The sequence below is a fragment of the Vulpes lagopus genome, chromosome 5 (assembly GCF_018345385.1).
Source record: "Vulpes lagopus strain Blue_001 chromosome 5, ASM1834538v1, whole genome shotgun sequence".
NCBI classification, from domain to species: Eukaryota; Metazoa; Chordata; class Mammalia; order Carnivora; family Canidae; genus Vulpes; species Vulpes lagopus.
The window spans coordinates 52,123,341-52,142,772 of NC_054828.1; the positions used below are offsets into that span (position 1 = coordinate 52,123,341).

The window sequence follows — 19,432 nt, forward strand, 5'->3', positions numbered from 1 at the left end:
TGCAGGTGTAATCAATCTAGATTCCTCAATGAGCACCCACATTACAGGTTTTGGGGATCCTGGCAATTCTCCTTCTAAGACCTCACTGTATTTAGGAACACGTAAAGCTGAGTGATGGAGGCAAAAATGAACTCCTCAAGACCTCCAGGGTATGTGACAGCTGTGAGCTCCAGGATACACCTCCTTAGGCTCTGGTTTTTAAACTGCTGGATGCTTCTAAATCTCTCAGTATACAGCAGAAATTAAAAGCATATGAACACACGGCAACAGCTTTCATCCTAATAGGTACAGTCTTTTGAATCTTATACAGAGGTAGACAGATAAGTGAATGGAAGGAAACAACTCTAATTCCATCCAAAAAGTATTTCTCTAATGGTGACAAGCTCCATTTTTTATTCATTTTATTCTCAACTGCACATCCATACTTCACTTTCAAAAATCTCTTGAAATATGAAAGGGAAAACATGGCTACATAACAGCATTAGGAGAAACGTGTATGACAAAACATATATGTGAAACCTTGGAATTTGAACCAATGAATCATGTTAATATGAAGTGCAAAAACATGGCCTTTCAATCTGGAAAATAATCTCTTGTGCAAATGCTAACCAAAAAGAGAATAATAAGTTTATCTTATTACCCACATACTTCCAGGGAAGGGATCAGCTGGTTAATTAACCTGTAACCTGGCAACCTGTCCATATATTATTACAAGATTAGGGTATTGCTCCAGGATGTTTAAGATAATAAAGTTCCTACATCATTTTTTAAAATGAAGGAGAACTATTTACTTTCAGATTAATGAGAAAAACTTAACCCTTACACCTTGTTTTCCTCACACAAAAAAAAGTTAAAGAATATTTTTCTTAAATGTCACTCCAATGAAAAACTGGCCTCTAAATTTCTAGGGAAATTATTTCTTGGCCTTTTGTAAGTACTCAGTAAATACTTACGGCCAATTAAGGAGAATTTAAAGATAACCATTTAATAAAAGTAAAGCCGGATTTTACGCCAAAATGCGGCTCGTGGAAAAAATGATCCGTGCTGTGTGGCAGCCCCAGGCTTTGCTGCAGAGCAACACAGAGACAGAGATGAGAGGCTGGGCTCAGTTCAACGGGAATTGGCAAAACAGCACAGCTATTCATTCAAACCACCCGGGCATAACTCTGTCCCCGCAGAACACAGTGTGCGCTGTAAGCACCAGGGATGGAGACTTGTGCTTGCTGTTTGTGAAAGGATCCTGTAAAAGGAATCTTTGTTCTGTAATTAAAAGATTGCCAGATACTACAGAAACTTTAGATTCAGGGTACATGCTGCCTTGCCACTTAGCCACCTTAAATATCTTTCTTTTGCGACTATTAATTCACTTGCGCAAAGTTGCTGATCACCGTCTACACTAGAAGCTTGCTAGAAACAATATATTTTCCCAAAAGAAAATTGCAAAAGACTTGAGAAGGCATAACATCTATGGAGTATGACATCAGAAAAGAGTAGAGCCTTTGTTTCATCTGGTGATCGTTTCTGAAACAACTGGTAAGTTGGAGTGCGGCCATGGAGCTTTGGATTCTATTTATGCAATCATCTCTTCTTTCAAAAAGCAACAGTAATGAATTAACTTCTAGTGTCAGAAAAGTTGACTAACAACTAAACACTGGCTACATTCCTAGTGCAATACAATCCTTAACACATCCACAAACAGGTATACACTTCAAATATTGGCAAATTGGTTCAAAATGCAATTCTCGTAAGTTTTGGTAATTTATTCACAGTTCAAGGTTAGAGTTGTTGGACTTACAAGACGTAAGGAAGAAATGACCAAATGCCTTAGTAACTAAACATTTATCTTAAAGAACAGGAAACTGAAACAAAGCAGGATTCTAAAATCTCAAACTCACAAGCAGGGTAATTTAAACAAATACCAAAAGCTTTATTTGAGCAGAAACAAAAAACAAAAGACAGAAAAAAAACAACCAACCAAAAAGTCAACCACAGAACATTTAAAAAGCTAACAGGATCACTTCTATATTCATTCGGAGTACCTTAAGAAAGTTAATTCAAGAATTTCCTAAAACGTTCGCATTAGCCAACATTATGGCAGATTCCGTAACATTGACATCAAGCTATCACAGACTTACAGGTTAATACAGCGTCACTTTACAATCTTGCTGGTCAACTACGATTTTCATTTTAACCCTGGAAGCTTCTGGTTCAAAGTGAATGTTAAGCAGTCCTACTGGTTGTCATGCCATAGATCTGAAGATATGGTTAAGCTCATCAAGCTGGAGAAATACTGATATATTAATAATCCTTAAATATTGTGAGAACAAACTGATGTGTTAATTCTCCTAAACTTGGGATTCTAACACGAAGAACAAGGGAAGTCATCTGAAGCATGTTTCGTCAAGACATATCTGGTAGCCTGGGAGACAAAACCCACTAAATCTGTGGACAGAAGGCTCAGATACCTTCCTCCGTCAGCCCTTCCACTTCTTTGGCCTTCACAAATCCCGTGTGAGCTATGCTTTCTTCTTCTACAAACACTTTTCCAATGACATTGTGCTTTTTTAGAAAAATCACTTAACTTGTCACACAGGATAGTTAACATCAGTCTTTCCCTTTTATTGCTGTAGTATATCCTAATTTTTTAAACAGATAAAACACTGACTCCAAAGGACTTCCTAAAATATGTTTGTTAAAGCCGACATTTCAGCTGGTCTTTCTTCTTTGACGACAATATAAGTTAAGTGCCAAATAAACACTACTAAGGAGCTAAGAAAAAGGGGGGGGGGGCTCCTTTTCCTTCTTCTCATCCTCATGATTAGCTCAGGCCAAGAGAGCTGTATTCAGAAGGATAAGACAGTATCATCTTGGAAACAACCGCCTGCCCCACCGGCACGCTGCGTGTCCGCTCCCCATGCAGGACCAGGGCTCGATGATCACTCGCGCACCTCGCCTTCGCCCTTCCTTAGCACACCCGGAAACACGGTCTCCGCAGCCCGCGGCAACAGCTCACTCTACAAAATGCACTTTGTAGCTCCTGTGAACATGATGCGCCCCTGAACGCGGAGCATTCCTTAACACCCAGCTCGCCTCCATTCTACGCCCTCATCCTGGGCCTTGCCAGGTCCTTGTCTTCACCAGCCAGAGGTCGGCCTCGGGACAAGCAGACGTTGCTTTCAACAAGATGTCCTTTCCGGTTCCTGGCACAGGGACTTGCCCATAAGAGGATGCTGACACAGTGACAGCACACTAAAAACGGCTCATGTCAATTTATCTCTTCTCCTTCGCTCCTACAGCACAGGTAATTAAAAAAAAAAAAAAAAAGATAGAAAAGCGAACTGACTGCAAAGTAATCATCATCTACGGGGCCATGTGTGAGCTGCTACACATGACCCCAGCCTGAAAGGGCTCGTGGCGGAGGTCAGGAACGCTAAGTCACATATGAGTGAATCTAAACTTTAAATGTACTACAAGAAAGAACTTTTCATATAAAGGACTCCTTTTGTAGCATATCCTTCTTCAAAAATCAGATTTTCTTATCCTGTTTCACATTGGTTTTAACTGGGCAGGCACACTTATTAGTGATATGCCTCATTACAGTACCTTTTCTGCATTCATAATTAATACATAAAAGCATTTAAAAATCACTACATTAAATAAAGTAAGAAGCAAGAAGGGACAAGAAGGAGAAACTGTTTATTTGGAAAATATCACTTCTTGGTTCTTTAGTATCAGCTTTTGAAATCCAGTTCAGAACGTATCCTAGCTTGAAATGTGCATCTGTGTGTGAAAGATGGACATAGAGGAAGAGGAAAAATAGAGAAATTGAAAACTAATGATTGATCTCAAATATTTGTTCACTTAGAATGCTGACCCAAACTTCAGACCGTTAAGAAACACTACAAACTCATACAAATCACAGACATAAAATGCCAATTTAACAAACATAAAAAATGACACTATACACATACTAAAACTAGCAGGCCTAAACAAAATAATCTCAGAAACAATTAAAATAGGTAAATACAGCTATAGTAGCTATGTATATGATGTAAATAATAACCTTACCTTATTTTTAAAAACAATCAGGTTCCTAGTCTCCATCTAGGACAGTCCTTCCAAACTACCTCAAAATATGCAAGGTATTTTTCTAGACCTAATACACAAGCAGAATCTGGGCTCCCCTTGTAGCAACAGCTATTAGAAAATCTTAACCTCACCAAGAAATTCAAACACAGAAAAAAGAAAAAGCCTGAATTTACTTAAATAATTATGCTAAATATCTTACCTTCACAATTTAAAAGTGAGAACTTTAGAAAGACTTCACCAAGACACAACACACTGCCCTATAGCCCCCAAGATTTGGCCAAAAAGCCCCATAAAAAAATGATTACTCACAACACGTTGGGTGTCTAATATTCTACTCTATTTTAATCTAAGTTGTTAATTTCCATTTCTGACGTAAGCCAGCTGAAGGCACCTTGATATCACTTTATTTTTATCTTCTTCATTCCTAAATATATTTCAGGGTAGAACACAGACAACAGAGAACACCTAGGAAGTAATACTATGTTTGATGCAATCCTTCACTAGCATCAGGGTAAAGCACGGCTTTCTCTAACCTAGCCCAGCATATACACTTATAGTCAAACGATTAGTCAAAAGACTTGCAAACCTTCCAAACTACAAAGAACTTCCAACTGGCACGATGGTACTAGTTTTATGCAACAAGGCAGTAAAAAGTTAAAATTCACTACAGGAAATTTTTAAGAGATTTTGGCATATACCAGTACTGATTTACTCTCAGACATCTGATAGCAACTTTGTGTGGTGATTTCAAAGAACAAGTCATTTTAAGAAAAAAAAAACATGAAAAATAAAAAATGATAGACACAAGGAAATAAACAGTTTTAGAAGATGAAAAAACTAGGAGTAGGACACCCCACCTGGAGGTCCCCCATCTTCACACAGAAAATCATGTTGTCAGTCGTCCAAAGCAGCTCAAATTTAAAGTTTGTGCTACGAAACTGTGCAAATACTTGCTGTTAAGAATGGAGAAAACCAATGTACTACCATATTCTAGCTTCCTACGTTAACTCGACCTCCAGATAACCAGCAACAGGTCTGAGACACTCGGGTTAACCTAACTTACATAGAAATCCCACCACGAAAAGCTTTCAGTTTTTAAGTTCTACAGTGTGATTTAAAAAACAAACACAAACAAATTTCAAAACAAATCACAGCATCTTCTAGTTATATGTAAATTTAACAAAACCTTAATTAAATGTCCAAGCATTAGCATACATTGCCACTGGCTTTAGATATTCCAATTAAATGTACTAGATTTTCTTTGGGCTGAATGAATAGAAACATGGTAAAACAAAGGCCAATTATTCTAAAAACATATAATCCTCCCAGATTGAAGTGGAGGGCCTGGAAATCCAACACCCAGCATCCTTTAAAGAAAATGAGAGCTAAATCTCTTGGTGATAATGATTCCAATATAAATTCCATTATTTAAACTCCCCCACAAATTACTGAAAAAATATGAGGTAATTTCACAAAAATCACAAATTGAGTGGAATAATTATAACCGATATATAAATAAGGATTTACTAAAAAAGGCTTCAAGGGGTGATATTTTAAATCAAGGTGTTAAATACAAAAGGTGTCTTGTGTTGCTCAATCGCCCAGAGTTGCAGATGCTCCTTACTCTACAGTTACAGATTTGGCAAGATTCCGGGGAAAATCAACCTGCAAAAGAAGCAACATTTGAAAGATTATATACATTGCAGGGAGAGGAGCGGGTTCTCTAAGCAAATTATTTTTGTGTATAAAACCAGAAAACAACACGTTCATCAACCATCTTAATTACAGACTACAAAGAACTAAAATTAGAAAATGTTGCTGAACAATGTATCTCAAAAATCCTGACACGAGGGAAAGAATTCCCCAGGAGCCGGTTCAGCGCAGGAAGTGCTTCTGTGGTCCTCCATGAAGGGCAGCTTACTCAGAGGACACTAGAAGCGGGTAAGACCAAGAGGTCTGGCTGTCCTAACGACCAGGAGACTGGGAACCCTAGATCCTGCAAGGCGTGGGAGTGTCCCAAAGAACTGCCAACAGCCAGAAACACCTGGAGACTCCCCGCCCCGCGGGTAACCTCCAATCACAGAGGCAGGCCCCACGGTGCCTGCGGGTTCTGTGGGTAGGAAAAAGTGAGGACGTAATCTACGAATTGGGCCATGCAAACGTAACAGGTGACAGATACGTATCTGAAGGATTTCTCAAATGCTACTGCTAAAAATTTAGAAGGAAAACTAAGAGTATCAAAGCAGGTAAAAAGCCGGCCCAAGATTTCTACGGGAGCCCATCACTTACGTCATAGCCCCTCAGCACAGCAAGGTGGAAAGCCAGCAACTGTAAGGGGATCACACTGAGAATGCCCTGCAAGCAGTCCACTGAGTGGGGCACCTTGATTGTTCTGTTTGTGTTCTTAATGGTCTCGGTATCTTCCTTATCACAAATCACCACTGGGCGTCCCTGGGAAAGACACACGCACATTCAGCGGCAAGCAAAGGTAGAGCAGTTGCACACGAATGTGCAAAGCCCACACTGCACATCTGCACGCAGCCTCACGGGCTCAATCCCATGTGTAACTCAGATTGATTTCACTTGTAGCCAAGAAGCAGAAGCTTTGCAGGGTCCAGTCATTTGTTTAAACTCACACAACTGAGAAATACCAAGCTCAGTACTTGAATCCAAGTCAGCCTGCCTTCAAAGCTCAGCTTCGTAACCACCATTGTGCCCACACGGTAATACCTTGGGGGCTTTATGTAAGAGCCAGATGATCTGAAGAAAACTCAGGTAAGCACAGCACCTGAGTAATATTAATGTAAACCCTAGTTTCTCCTGAAATACACTTTTAAGTATACTAACTTAAAAGGGAGCAGCATACACTAATAGAGAGGACAGGACCTGGAGACTAGGACCTCAGTTCTGGTCTTGGTTCTGCTTATTACGAGATCTTTGAGCTGGGTCCTGTCAAAATTCTTCACACCTAAACTCCACATGTTCTGTAAGCCTCCTACTGGGCCCTGGTCTATCAGTTTAAATGTCATAAAATTCAAATAAGCTATAGTAACCCAACTCTTAGACAACCCCAGGGACCATCCCAGCACAGCCTCTAACGTACCTGCCTGGCCACCACCTGCTGAAGAGCATTCTGACACTTGGCATACGTGTGATCTCTCATGATGATCATGATGACAGGCATCAACTTATCCACCAAAGCCAGAGGGCCATGTTTCAATTCACCAGCAAGGATGCCTTCAGAGTGCATGTAAGTGATTTCTTTGATTTTCTAACAGGAAAGAGCTACATTAGTCTTCAGTTTGTTTTTCAAAAACCCATTCTTAAGTAAATATTACACAAAACATCTGCTGTCTGAAGTCACTACTTATCCACAGTATAAAAGGACCTACACTGGTGTGTAAATATAGGTTAATAGTTATTTATAAACTACCAACAAGTAATGGAAGTTTGAGTGTCTATACAGTAATAACTACAAGTTTTACAACCACAAAAACTTTTTGAAAATTTTAGATGATCATGAATATATTCACATTACTTTGTAACTGTTCTATTACTTGCCTCACGTTTACCGCAATTAAATCTCACACCTAGAGAACTTAATCTTTTATTTACTCCTATTTGGACAACAAATTAACTCAAGTAACTTGCTAAACCTAAATCCAAATCACAGTGGTAAAATGTACTTTTCTTGATACTCACTTTTCAATTACGTATTGTTACGCTTTTTCCAGATAAGTAATCAGAGTGCATTTTTTACAAAGGGATTTTCAAAAGTCCCACCTATTTCATTCAGTCTAAAAGTAGGACTACATGCAGGTCCTCAAGTCCAAGATGAAATTATAAGCGAGACGACTTACTAGGGCCCCTTCAAGGCAAGTAGCATAATGATAGCCACGCCCCATGATCAACACTGACTTCTGATGGTACAGTTCTGTTGCCAGTTTCTGAATTTCATCATCCATGCTCAGTACTTCCTTAATCAAATCTGTTAAGAAGTAATATTAACAAAGTCTGTGAAAAAAGGACAACTAACTGACCCAATATCATAACAATAATACACTGGCAGCAACCAACAAAAAGACCAGGGTTTCTATTCTATTCTGTGACACCAGCAAGGGATTTCTAAATACACGGGTTCAAAAGAAGAAAGATCTTTGGGACTAAATAGCTACAAGCCACAGCTTCAGGGATAAGAGACCTCACTCATTAGCCACCCCTCAGACAACAAAAGTCGACGGTGTGAGCTCTTCCTACCGGGCAGCCGCTTCAGTCCAAGCATGATCTCTTTGCGTCTCTCTTGCATGGAGATCCTGTCATCACACATCATGAGGGCAAACATGACAAGGGAAACAAACTGGCTGGTATAAGCCTGCAATACCACAGAAAGGCAGAATTAGCCGCAAGTGCATTTTAAGAACTTGGAATTTTTAATTTATAAAAAGAGGAAAACAAAGAATTCCCTCCCACTGGTTTTATAAATATATATTGCCCCCCCCCTTTTTTTTTAAAAGGCAGCATTAGTAAAAGCAAACTGAATCAGTAGTTGGGAAATCTATCACTATGCTCCATTTCTGAATTTGAACAAATGATTTAATCTTTATTTCCAAATACAAAAGTTCCTTATAATGCACTGGATGCTTACCAAATCCCCAACGTCTTCAAGAAAGGAGCGGAAACACGCCAGAGGAAGGTGAGCAGAGTGTAAATCTGCACATACATAACCAAATTAGGTTTTTTTATATAAGCCAAAGCACTGGAAGGGTTTTCCCTGAGGTACCTGCATTGATTTTGTTGGTTTTTTTTTTTTTAACTGATCTTTTTTTTTTTTAACTATTGCTTATTGGTTTTCCTCATTTCCATCTTTGTTTTTTTTTCCAGTTTGGCTTGAAAAAATTTTAATCTCAATTGTAGCAAAGTGGGTAGAAATAAGAATAATCATCAATCTTAAGAATAATTACATTCTTAAGAATAATTCTTAAGAATAATTACATTTTAATAACATGGTATTAATAACATTTCTGTACTAAGCCTTTTTAAGTAGGCTCCACAGCCAGCATGGAGCCCAATGCAGGGCTTGAACTCATGACCCTGAGATCAAGACCTGAGCTGAGACCAAGAGTCAGATGCTTAACTGACTGAGCCTCTTAAGTGCCCCTGTACTAAGTCTTTTTAATAGTAGTTGTGATATCTTTTTAATTCATCAGCCATCTAAAGAAACTAAATTTTATGTTTTAAACATTTGAGTTTCTTTTTTTTAAATATATATATTTTTTATTTTTATTTATTTATGATAGTCACAGAGAGAGAGAGAGAGAGAGAGAGAGAGAGGCAGAGACACAGGCAGAGGGAGAAGCAGGCTCCATGCACCGGGAGCCTGACGTGGAATTCGATCCCGGGTCTCCAGGATCGCAGCCTGGGCCAAAGGCAGGCGCTAAACCGCTGCGCCACCCAGGGATCCCACATTTGAGTTTATTTATATTTTTATTATTAAATCACTAGGACTACTGTAGTGTGGCCAGCTACAGAGTTATGTGCAATTTTAACAGTAAGAAGTTTATTCCTGGGACACCTGAGTGGCTCAGCAGTTGGGCCTTTGGCTCAGGTTATGATCCCACAGTCCTGGAATCGAGTCCCACCTCAGGCTCCCTGCATGGAGCCTGCTTGTGTCTCTGCCTCTCTGTGTCTCTCATGAATAAATAAATCTTAAAAAAAAAAAAAAAAAAAGAAGTTTATTCTTGGTTTTTTTGTAGATTATAGGCTGAATTTCTATCAGCCTTCTCTGGATAAGGAAATCACTTCATTAGTGAATATTTTCCTGTCATAACGTGGATAATGAGCCTCCTGTATAATGAAATCACAATCTGCTAATGCTCCTTACTGTCCCAATAGTTAAACGAGACTCCCTACTTCCTCTTGCTGAACCTCCCAACTAGTTGCTGCTTACATGTCCCCCACAGCTACCTGTGTGACCTCTGTGTTACGACGTGTTCCACTAGCAGGCTGGGGTTTTCTCCCCAAAGCACTGACACGGACTTGCAGTCCCTTGCCTTCAGGCTAACAAGCACACCTGTATTCTAAATTCCAGTCCCTTCTAATCTACCTTTTCCTACTGACATTTACTCTTCAATAAACCAATTCATCACAAAACATTTGATCAGGAAAAGGGAAGAGACCCAATATCTAGGACCCCTGGGATACCTACACTGTTTCCAATTCTTTGTGTTTCTTTTTGTTTGTTTGTTTAAGATTTTATTCATTTATTTGACAGAAAGTGAGAGAGAGCAAGAGAGAACACAAGCGGGGGGCAGGAGGAGGGCAGAGAGAGAGAAAGAGAGAGGGAGAAGCAGGTTCCCTGCTGAGCAGGGAGCCCAGATGCAGGGCTCGCCCAGGACCCCGGGATCATGACCGAGCCAAAGGTAGATGTTCAACCAACATCTTGAAGGGCCCCAGGCGCCCCTTCTTTCCAATTCACACTAATCCAATGAGTTCTAGTTCCTCCAGCCCATGACTAAAAATGTTACTCTAGAGAGTAATGTTTCCTTATTTGGACTTAAGACATCTCAACCTTGGTTTTTAAGTATGAATATTAAAATAAAATAGATTTAATGCACACATTTTTCTATTGCATTCCCATTACAGCTTAATTTCCAATTTCATGTTTTTCATTTCATCAATATACACCAGAAAACCAATTATAAGAAAAGTAAGGTACACCTCACACTTAGAATTTACTGAGGTTTGAAAGAATTCACCAGGAAAATGTTGATTCTGAACTTTTAAACTTGTTTTACTTTATGTTCTGCCAAAAGTTATATTGGTTTATTTTTAAAAATCAACAAAAGTCAGTACTGTGGTTAAATTTTAAACACCTGCAATAACATACAAAAACTGCTAAATCTGCACATTTATGTCCATCAATTCCTACAGAAATATCAAATTGTCTATGGTCTGATATTAGGAGAAACTTAGTCATCTCTCTCTCTCTAATCCTAACAGATTTTCAGGCAAAGTTGGGGACTCATGATCAAGATTATAGAATTCTTGGGCTGGCTCCATCACAGGGTCAGGGATTAGGACCGATGATGAACTTCTTTGATCATCTATTAGCATATAAACTTGTATTTGCCATTCGGAAACGGTCTATGACTAAGCACTGCAAAACTTTTATAACTCCAAGCCCAGGAAGTCTAAGGCAGTTGAAGAAAACAAAATTACTTTAGAGTTCAAGAAAAATTAAAGTAACACTAAACTGCCATACTTCCTAAAATTTTCAAGGGAGCTATTTTTTTTAATCAGTTAATTAAAATATATGTACTATGAGAAGATGCTTATTTTCTTATACAAGATGTAACCACTGGGGGAGACTGAGGGAGAAGTACACGGCCTTGTCTGTACTATCTTTGCAACTTCCTATGAACCTTCAGTTATTTCAAAATAAAAAGACCGTATAAAAAAGGACCTGCAAAAAAGAAAACTACTGCTAGAAATAACAACATGAAAAAAATCTCAAAAACATCATTGGTGAAACCCTTGTTTCACCACGTGTTAAACAGAAGGAGCCAGACACAAAAGACATGTATTATACAATCTCGTTTACAAAAAACCTCTGGAAGATGACACAGGGTAGCAGGAGAAAGCAACTGTAGCTGCCTTGGGCGGGAGTGGGGGTTGACCGTAAGGCGGCACAGAGGAACTTGTTCAAGTGAGTTAGTCTAAAACAGGACCGTGGCCACAGTTACACAGCCAAACTTACTAAAACTACATACCTAAAATCGGTGAGTGTTATGATGGTGAAATTTATACCTCCATAGAGCCGCGGGAAAAAATGTTAATGGTACAATCTGGGTGAGGAGTATATGGGTGTGAATATAAAATTCCTTTCACTTTGCTGTTTGAAAATCATAATAAAATGTTTAGAAAATTAAAGTTTTTGTGAACAACAGAATTAGAAATAAAAAAAAGTGTCCTGCCCCTGACAGCTCACAGTTCAAGAAAAATTTTAGTAAAAAGGTAAGTCAATGGCACCCATGCACTGGTGAGCCCATATCCCACATAGCCCGTGGTGAAGCCCTGTTCCACCATGTGTTGTGAATAAAGGAGCCCTGGAATTCCAATCCCTGATCAAAGCTGTCTGTCTGGATTCTGTTCCAAAAATCCATAAGCTGCTGCTGAGGGAGGCTGGTTATTTATTCAGGCACAGAATGGAAACCCAAGCACAAACATCTTACATGTTTTAATTACCACATGGAGAAAATTCAGGTTTCAGCTTTCTGTAAATTACAGTGTTAGCAACATCAAAGTAACCAAGAAACAAAAAACCTCACTCAGAGTTTTTACATAAGAATCACAGATTTTCCAAAAAAGAAAAAATTCTGAGGTTCTTTAAAAGGAAAAAAAAATTCAAATGTGATTTTGTACATCATCTTCCACATACCCTTAATTAGAATCAAATCCACTGATACCTAAGCATCTTATTAGACAATCAGCAGGAAATATTACATTTAAGCAGAAAAACAGAAATGTTGAAATCATAAAGAGTACTACAACTGTGGACAGAGAACATCTTTTGCATTTATAGATCTAAGATTCCTATTTTTATGACTAATACTAAATTTATGCATATTCCAATTTCAAAGAGCAAAGTAGTTTCAACAGGTCTTAAGGGACGCCTGGGGGGCTCAGGGGTTGAGCGTGTGCCTGCGGCTCAGGCCATGACCCCAGCGTCCTGGGATCAAGTCCCACATCAGGCTCCTCTCAGGGAGCCTGCTTCTCCCTCTGCCTGTGTCTCTGCCTCTCTCTCTGTGTCTCTCAGGAATAAATAAATAAAATATTTTTTTAAAAAAGTCTTAAAAAAAAGATGCTTTAAGTCTCCACAGATATAGTATCCAAAGAGAAGCAGATATTGTCATATAACACTCATTTTGATTTTTTTAAATAGGCAGATTGTATGCCAAAAAGTGCACACCCTCTTACAAACTTTCACGGGTAGCGTGTATATTTAGGCATGTGTATTAGAAGCTATGAGTATCTAAATAAAAATTTATTATTAGAATTAAAAATAATTAAAAATTAAATGTGGGATCCCTGGGTGGCGCAGCGGTTTGGCGCCTGCCTTTGGCCCAGGGCACAATCCTGGAGACCCGGGATCGAATTCCACGTCTGGCTCCCGGTGCATGGAGCCTGCTTCTCCCTCTGCCTGGTGTCTCTGCCTCTCTCTCTCTCTCTCTGTGACTATCATAAGTAAATAAAACTAAAAAAAATAAAATAAAATAAAAAATAAAAAAAATAAAAATTAAATGTATTAAGCTGGGTGTTTCTGTTATTTCTCTAATTTTCTACTCTACCTAATAGAAGAAGAGGACCTGCACTTACCATGTACCCCACTGTACCCGCAAGAGGAACATAAGTGATGAATGGAAACAGACAGCATGTATGTTAGATCCTCTGTCCCTTTTAATGGGACTGAGGGAGGGAACAGTGTTTTATCTACTACGGACCATCCAGCCTTACGACAATTACAATGATTAGTAAACTGTAAGGACTCTGTAAGTTCTACCAAATGAACCAGAAGGTATGGATGAGGGTGTCCTAGCAGCACTACAATCAGACAGGTGAGGGAACTAAGTCAGCAACTTACCTTCGTGCTGGCCACGCCGATCTCGGGCCCGGCATTAATGTGAACCCCACAGTCTGTCTCCCTGGATATGGAGCTGCCCACCGTGTTTGTGATCCCCACAGTTAAGGCTCCTCTCTCCTTGCAGTACCGAAGACCCATCAGGGTGTCTGCGGTCTCACCTATGAAAGCAGGAAGATAAAAGTCACAGAGCAGTCAGCAGACACAGTTTCTTAGATGCAAAAACAAAAAAACTGACTACACTTTTGACAGTATCATTTGCTTAAGTAAAATTTAAAACATGCCCTTGGGGCACCTGTGGCTCAGTGGGTTGAGCATCCGACTCTTGATTTTGGCTCAGGTCATGATCTCAGGGTCATGAGATCAAGCCCCACATCGGGTTCCACATTCAGTGTGGAGTCGGCTTCAGATTCTCTCTCTCTCTCTCACTCCACACTCCCCCACACCCAGCTCACACAATGCTCTCTAAATCTTAAAAAAAAAAAAACCCAAAAATATGCACTTCAAAATAATAAATTTGTAAAACTTTTAATAGTAAGTTCCTATTTTTTAGGATCTCCTTTCCTTGTCTTTGAAAATTCACCCCTTTAAGTGTAAAACGTGTTAATTTTCTAATTCATAAGGAATTATGTAATATCAAAATAAATCTGTGTTTGTCAAATCATCTGCAATACTTGTATATCTTTAAATGTCAATTTTTGCCAAGACATGCTGTAATTAGGGATCCCTGGGTGGCTCAGCAGTTTGGCGCCTGCCTTTGGCCCAGGACATGATCCTAAAGTCCCCGGATCGAGTCCTGTGTCGGGCTCCCTGTATGGAGCCTGCTTCTCCCTCTGCCTGTGTCTCTGCCCCCTGCCCCCTCTATCATGAATAAATAAATAAAATCTTTTTTAAAAGTCTTTTTTAAAAAAAAGACATGCTGTAATTATTAGAATGACTTTCCTTTCCTTCAAGTCTTTAAAATTAGCATACCTGACTGACTAATGAAAAAGCAAACATCATCTCGAAAAACTGGTGTGTTTCTATCCAGGAAATCACTGGCAAGCTCCACCATAACAGGCAACTCAGTCAGCTCTTCGAGAACTTGACGTGTCTGCAGAGAAAAAGAGAACTTCCTCATATAAGCTTCAAATACTTTCTTGCTGGACTTCCTTGGATTCAATGTACACTTTTCATTTTTTTCTGATTATGAAAGTGATACACATGCATTGTTAGAAAATACAAACAGTATTGATTAAAGCATAAAAAAAAATCATCAAAATCCCACCAGTCAGGACACAAGTGCTGTTAACATTTTACTACAAGTCTCTTTAGACAGGTATCAATGCATGTATTCTTAAAAGCAAATATACCCGCACATATAAAATGTTTTGAGAAGCAGAAAAAAGCACTGTTCTCAGTTAGCTTGTATATTATCTCTAATTTCCCAATTCCTGATCTTGAAATGACAATTCATATAATACCAAGTCACTGAGAGATTTCAAATGAGATAAAACACAGATACATAAACACCTCACAAATTAAACACTTCAGAAATACTATGTATTCATAAATGGTACTGTTTCCAAAAAAATCAATACACTTTAGAAATCCTACTTAAGCTCACTATTTCCAAACTGTGTAGTGTGAAGACCAAGTAGAGGGCAATATGCTTTTATGCAAACAGCACCTTAGCACTTCTTTCCCTAATTTCCATTTTAATTCAATTTCTTCTACTCTAAACATCAGAAAATTTAAAATAATAGAAAAAACAACTTTTAGGTAGCAAAAATTTTAGGCCCTACAGGTGCATATATTTAGTTATGGTGGAGGAGACCATCTGCTTCTGCAGGAAAAGGGCCCCAGCCGTCTCTTGCCCTGTCACTGCATTCTTCCTTCCAGCAGTGAGGAACTGAACAGGTTTCCTTCCTTCACATCCCTTTAACTTTCTTGTCCACAAAAGTAAACTAAACTGTTTTGTTCTGTTAACTTTGGTTTGACACCTTAATCTTTTCCACTAATGTATTTTACTAATTATACATAAATAGGTTACTGATCCTAACATGCTGAACATTTCCCTTCAAATAGAAATCAAATTTTACCCTCTCATTTATAATATAAATGTTACACTAGAATTAAATTCTTCAAAGAGAAAGATACAAATAGCAACTTACCAGATATTTTTAAATATACCCCAAAAAAGTAAACTCAAGGTTTATCTGTGCTAATAAATGTCTTTTTCTTTCAGTGGAAGCAACTCTTAATGAATACACAGAATGACATATTTGCATCATAAGGGACTAATATACTGTTATAAATTCTATTGTAGGTCACTGTAAAAACCCAGACACAATTAACGTTTTGAAAAGAAAACTACACTTAGGATGATTTTGATTGTTATTGTTCAGGATACATATTAAATAACAAAGCATTTATGCGTATGTCATTCATTTTGAGCCCCACCCAAAAACCCCACAAAACTAGATAGAACAGAATTAACGACACTATTTTGCATGATAAACCACAAAGGGACTTCGAATGTTTGTTAATTATAGTAATCTCAGCAGCTACCAAAAAACAAAACAAAACAAACCTTACATTTTCTCAAATTTCATAATTAGAGAATTCTAACATAGCATATAATTTCTGCCCTAAAATTCAGGTTTAGCATCAGAAGAAAGATTTAATCAAATCTTTTACTTCTGAATAGAGGGCTCATTCATTAACAACAGACTAAGCCGCAGGGAACTGGCCAATCCCTTCATTTATATTTTTTTAATTCATCCTTTCTTTTCCTATGTTCAAAACAAGCTCTTTCTTAGAGCTCTCCCCTTCAATACCACCTAGACTTTACTTTTCATTTTAAAGATTTTATTTATTTGAGAGAGAGAGAGAGAGAGCATGAGCAGGGTGAAGGGCAGAGGGAGAAGGAGACCCTGCTGAGCAAGGAGCCCAAGGCAAGGACGTGGGGCTCAATCCTGTGACCCTAGGATCATGACCTGAGCCGAAGGCAGACACTCAGCCCACTGAGCCACCAGGCACCACAGACTTTCTTTAAACCAGGTGATTTGGGGAGTGGGTGGGTTAGAGAACTGAGATGCAAGGGCTGGACAACCGGCCAGTTTCCACCACTAGTTACATGACTGGCTCCCATAAGTACAGATCATAGATATTTTTGCCCAGCAAATAAAAATTACTATGTCATAAACTTTGGAATCAATTCTAGAAGTAGAAAGCCAATGTGTAAGGGTCTTCTGTACTCGTGGGAGTTGACACCAACAGCACTATAAATGTCATCTTTATAAGAAAACCTCATGTGGATCTGATTTATTGGCCTAAAAGAACATTATATTCCTGCACTCCTGCACTGACAACCAACACACATCTTTGATACAGAATTTCAGCTTCCCAAAAATTAACTCGAAATGGATTAAAGATTTATTTATTTTATTTTATTTTAGATTAAAGATTTAAATGTAAGGCCTAAGACCACAGACTTCCTAGAAAAAAAAACAGGAACTAAGTTCCCTGACATGGGTCTGTGATGACTTCTTATCTATGACACCTAAAGTACAAGCAACAAAGTAAAAAATAAAAAAGTGGGAGTACATCAAACTAAAACAAAAGAAACCATCAGCAAAGTGAAAAGCCACACTATAGAATGGGAAAAATATTTGCAAACCATGTTATCTGATAAGGGACTAATATCCAAAATATACAACTGAAAGAAAAAAAAAAACTAATCCAGTTTAAAAATGGGCAAAAGACCTGAACATACATTTCCCCAAAGAAGATATACAAATGGCCAACAGGTACATGAAAAGATGCTCAAAATCACTAGTCCTTAGGGTAATGCACTTTAAAACCACAATGAGGGCAGCCCGGGTGGCTCAGCGGTTTAGTGCTGCCTTCAGCCCAGGGCCTGATCCTGGAGACCCGGAATGGAGTCCCGCGTCGGGCTCCCACGTGGAGCCTGCTTCTCCCTCTGCCTGTGTCTCTGCCTCTCTGTGTCTCTCATGAATAAGAAAAAAAATAATCTTTTAAAAATAAATAAATAAATAAATAAATAAATAAATAAATAAATAAATAAATAAAACGAACCACAAGGAGACAGCTCATGTCTGTAGGCATAGCCATCATCAAAAAGATAAGAAATAACAAACACTGTGTTGATGTGGAGAAAAGGGAACCCTGAACACTGTGGGTGGGAATGTGAATTGGTGCAGCCACCACGGGAAACACTATGGAAGATCCTGAAAAGATTAAAAATAGAGCTACCATATGATCCAGCAATTCTGATTATGTGGATATCAAAGGTAAAGAAGACACTAACTTGAAAAGCCATCTGCACCCTCAGGTTCTCAGCAACATTCTTCTCAAAAGCCAAGACAAAGAAACCACCTAGGGTCCATCAATTGCTGAATAGATAAAGTTGTGGTGTGTATGTACATGTGTGTACACACACACACACACACACACACACACACAGTGAGGAATATTATTCAGCTGTGAAAAATGAGGAAATCCAACCATTTGGGACAACATAGATGGATCTTGAGGGCATTATGCTAAGTGAAACAAGTATCACAGACAAAAATAAATACTGTATGATTCACCTATATGTGGAATCTTTTCTGTAAAACAAAAACTAATAGAAAAAGGGATCAGACTGGTGGTTACTAGAATTTGGGGCTGGGAGAGGGGAGATCGGAGGAAGGAGGTAAAAGGTACAAACTTTCAGTTATAAGATAAACAAACACGAGGCTGTAACGTACAACAGGATGACGACTGCAAACACTGCTGTAGGATACACAGGAGAGTCCAGACAGTAAATCCTAAGAATTCTCATCACAGAGAAAAACGTCTTTCCTTTACTCTTGTTTTTATTGTACCTTTATGAGAAGATGGATGCTAACCGAACCTACTGTGGCCATCACTTCACGATAGATCTAAGTCGAACCACCAAGCTATACGTCTTCAACTTACAGTGATGTATGTCTTTTATTTCTCAATAAAATTGTAAAAAATTTAAATAATTTTTTTAAATTAGCTTTCAAGAGAATAAAGAACAAAGTCTGACGAGAATCAGACTTCCTTCGTTTGCAGAAATGTGCCTACCCAGTAAAATCCTGTTGAGGTTCACACATGTTACCAGCCATCTGTCTGAGCCGAGGAAATGATAAGCAAAACCTAAGGACTGCTCCTATGGAAGTCTCTCTGCAAGAAACACTTTGCCTGGGACACCTCGGTGGCTGAAGGGTTGAGCGTCTGCCTTCCGCTCAGGCCGTGACCCTGGGGCCCCGGGATCAAGTCCCGCATCGGGCTCCCTGCAGGGAGCCTGCTTCTCCCTCTGCCCCTCTCTCTGGGTCTCTCATGAATAAATAAATAAATCTTGAAAAAGAAAAAGAAAAAGAAAAAGAAAAGGAAAAAGAAAAGGAAAAAGAAAAGGAAAAAGAAAAAGAAAAGGAAAAGGAAAAAGAAAAAGAAAAAGAAAAAGAAAAAGAAAAAGAAAAAGAAACACTTTGCCTTCCATGAAGTCACTGCAGGTCGTCTACCTGAATATCCAAGTCTTCCACTTATAAATAATTCCAAGCAGCTCTTAACATTTCTGCCCCCAACTGTCCTGATTTTTGTCTTAATAACATGAAAAGGTAACACGGTGTTTTAACAAAGCAGAGCCTCACGTGGTACGTTACAGACGCCTTCTAATATCCAACATCAGCTAAA

The 19,432-nt window shown here is 38.7% G+C and overlaps 1 protein-coding gene across 2 annotated transcripts in view; it reads right to left on the bottom strand.

Annotated features, from left to right (window-relative positions):
• Positions 1 to 373: 373 nt before the first annotated feature.
• The window catches only part of GFPT1 (glutamine--fructose-6-phosphate transaminase 1), a 58,101-nt gene continuing 39,042 nt past the window's right edge, over positions 374 to 19,432 (bottom strand). For both annotated transcript variants that reach the window (XM_041754947.1, XM_041754946.1), the window contains 7 exons: positions 14,699 to 14,819; positions 13,730 to 13,887; positions 8,347 to 8,461; positions 7,950 to 8,077; positions 7,193 to 7,360; positions 6,379 to 6,540; positions 374 to 5,754 (listed from right to left, as the gene is read on the bottom strand). In XM_041754947.1, the coding sequence (XP_041610881.1) occupies positions 5,710 to 5,754; positions 6,379 to 6,540; positions 7,193 to 7,360; positions 7,950 to 8,077; positions 8,347 to 8,461; positions 13,730 to 13,887; positions 14,699 to 14,819 (897 nt within the window). In that variant the 3' untranslated portion in view covers positions 374 to 5,709. The remainder of the gene's footprint in view (positions 5,755 to 6,378; positions 6,541 to 7,192; positions 7,361 to 7,949; positions 8,078 to 8,346; positions 8,462 to 13,729; positions 13,888 to 14,698; positions 14,820 to 19,432) is intronic.